Source organism: Triturus cristatus, chromosome 8 (assembly GCF_964204655.1).
Source record: "Triturus cristatus chromosome 8, aTriCri1.1, whole genome shotgun sequence".
Lineage (NCBI taxonomy): Eukaryota > Metazoa > Chordata > Amphibia > Caudata > Salamandridae > Triturus > Triturus cristatus.
The window spans coordinates 1606924581-1606927346 of record NC_140591.1 but is presented as its reverse complement, the minus strand read 5'-3'; the positions used below and the strand labels follow the sequence as shown (position 1 = coordinate 1606927346).

Here is a 2766-nt window from a genome sequence, read left to right as displayed (position 1 = left end):
TGTATCCGAATTGTACCATATGATAGTACTCTTTATACCCCAATAGTAACATTAACAATTTCTCCTCAACTTCATGTCTGCAAATGCAATTTCTTGCATTACTGGCTAACTTATTGTTCACGAACTAGCAAGCCCTCTAGGTGCTGCTTCACTTTTTTAGGGTCTCATCTCTCCAGCCCATCTCTCCAGCTCATGCAGTCTTGATTCTTCAATATAAAGAGGTGGTTTCAAATTTAACAAATCATCTAAAAATCGTTTTTGTACCCATCTATTCTGTCTAATTTACCAGAATGCATTGACAGAAAGGTGTAGAATTTGCTTAACATATGCATGAAGAAATATGCACTATAATGTCTGTACATATCATGTTATAAGATCTGCTATATTGACCCGTGTTGTTAATGGAGGTATCTAATATATAAGCAACCGCTTTTTCCCGCGGTAAATTAAACGCGAGTGACTCAATCACGAAGAGAAACATGTCGGTGTACTCAGTAGCAAATTCTGGGATTAGGCATAAGATTTGGTGAAACTGTGCCTAATCCCAGAATTTGCTACTGAGTACACCGGCATGTTTATCTTCGTGATCGAGTCACTCACGTTTAACTTTCCGAAGGGAAAAAGCGGTTGCTTATCAATATTAGATACCTCCATTAACAACACGGGTCAATATAGCAGATCTTAGAACATGATGTGTATAGACATTATAGTGCATAGTTCTTCATGATACTCATACTTTATCATAGGACCAATCCCTGACGAAGAGTAATTATACCCGAAATGCATCGGATATGAGAGTCCATGTATCATCAAACAACGAATGAGGAGTAATCATTTATTGCAAAAAACATACAATGTATGAATAAAATACATGAATTGAAACTCAACTAATCACAAGTTGTTTTAATACTTACCAACCTGAAAAGCCCGTACAGGACAAACGCTGTGCCCAGGGGGACACATTCCATGAAGGAAGTGCTGTAACCAATTGTTTTTCATGACTTTTGAATGCAAACGCCGCCCCAGGAGCATGCATACAAACCGACAAAGATCACAAACCTTATGTTAAAAAACGTAGGTAGTAGCGCGTATTCACACCATACAGTTGTATTCCAGTTTCAAAATAAAGATTATGTAATTAAAATAACCAGGACCTGTGTAGGCAATTCCTTAATAGCACTTATCTATTTATTGTTCTAATTGCAGATGCCGATGTCTTAATACACTATGCTTACTGTCAACACCACCTCATCTAAGCAAATCTCCACCCTTTTGTTGATCTGCTTTCCAGGATTCCAGATGTGGCAACATTGGCTTTCCATCCCTCTGGCCCTTCTATACCTCCTTGCCATAGGTGCCAACATCATGATACTAGCAGCCATATATAGAGAGAGGCAACTTCATGAACCCATGTACTATCTCATTGCTTTACTCGGGGTCTTAGACCTGGTACTGTGTACATCCACCATCCCGAAAACCCTGGGTATTTTGTGCTTCGGCTGGAAGGCCATCGATGTACCCACCTGCTTCCTTCAGATGTACATTATGAACAGTTTCCTTGCATCACAATCTGGTGCATTTCTTGTTATGGGCTTCGACCGCTACACAGCCATCTGCAACCCCTTGCGGTACTCTTCAGTCATTACAAACAGCTTTGTTGCTAAAGCCATTCTCTTCATCTTGGTGAGGAACATTTTCTTGGGTGCAGTGCACCCACTTCTAGCCACCCGACTTCATCTCTGCTCTAGTGATGTTGTTGAGAACTGTATCTGCACCGTGGTCTCTGTGGCATCCCTAGCATGCAATGACAACACAGTCAACAAAGTCTACCAGCTCTCCACTGGCTTCATCCTTTTAGGTGGAGACCTCATTTGTATTTTTCTGTCTTACTGCCTTATCCTACAAGTAGTCCTAAAACTCCGGGCAGAAGGGGCGGCTGCTAAAGCCTTTAACACCTGCACACCTCACTTTATTCTCATCTCCTTTTTTTACACTCTTCTGCTAGTTTTTATTTTCAGCAACACGATGGAGAAGAAAATCCCCCCAGATATTCCCATCTTGCTCAATGTCCTTCACCTCGTGTTACCACCTGCTCTCAATCCAATTGTTTATGGACTGAGAACCAAAAAGATCAAACAGGCTATCATCAAAATAATAGGGAAAGGAAGAACAGATCTTATGGTAAAAGAGGACACAACAGACTAGAGCATGAAAGGGTGACCTGATGCTTCAAAACCTGCCTTACCAAGAGCTAATGCTCAAAGAATCAGGAACAGATCATGTACCCGCTTTCTTCTCAGCTCAATCAGGGATCCTTTTCAATTCTGACATTCTGATGAAGGAGAATGGGAACTGCAAGGCTAAGGGGCAAGAAGTGAACAAGGAAGCACCCGATAGGGCACAGAGGGTACAAGCTGATACAAGCTAGAAGTGGGAGCCTCATTGCAGATTATGGCCTGTGGATAGTCAGATATAAGAGGCAAAGAACAACATAATTTAGAAATGGGAGCCAGTGAAGTAAGGTAGGAGAAGACCAATTGTGCACTGTAGGCTGTATATAAAAAAATAAGATTATCAGAATATAAAATATCATTCACAGATTAAAAGCAGTACTTGATTGGGGACGAGAAGGTAGAGGCAATGGAATTTATGATGGAAGGAGAGGGTTGTAATTATCAGAGTAGACTTAAATCTCAGTTTTAGTAGAGCTTAGGGGAAAAGAATAAAATTGCACCCAGGTTTGAAATTCAGAACCTGTAGGCTAAG

The 2766-nt window shown here is 40.8% G+C and overlaps 1 protein-coding gene across 1 annotated transcript; it reads left to right on the top strand.

The window, feature by feature from the left end:
* The first annotated feature begins 1227 nt into the window (after positions 1 to 1227).
* On the top strand, positions 1228 to 2205 carry LOC146806316 (olfactory receptor 56A4-like). The gene has a single exon (XM_085623949.1). It carries the CDS (start codon positions 1228 to 1230, stop codon positions 2203 to 2205), a length of 978 nt encoding a protein of 325 aa, XP_085480075.1.
* The last annotated feature ends 561 nt before the right edge of the window (positions 2206 to 2766 follow it).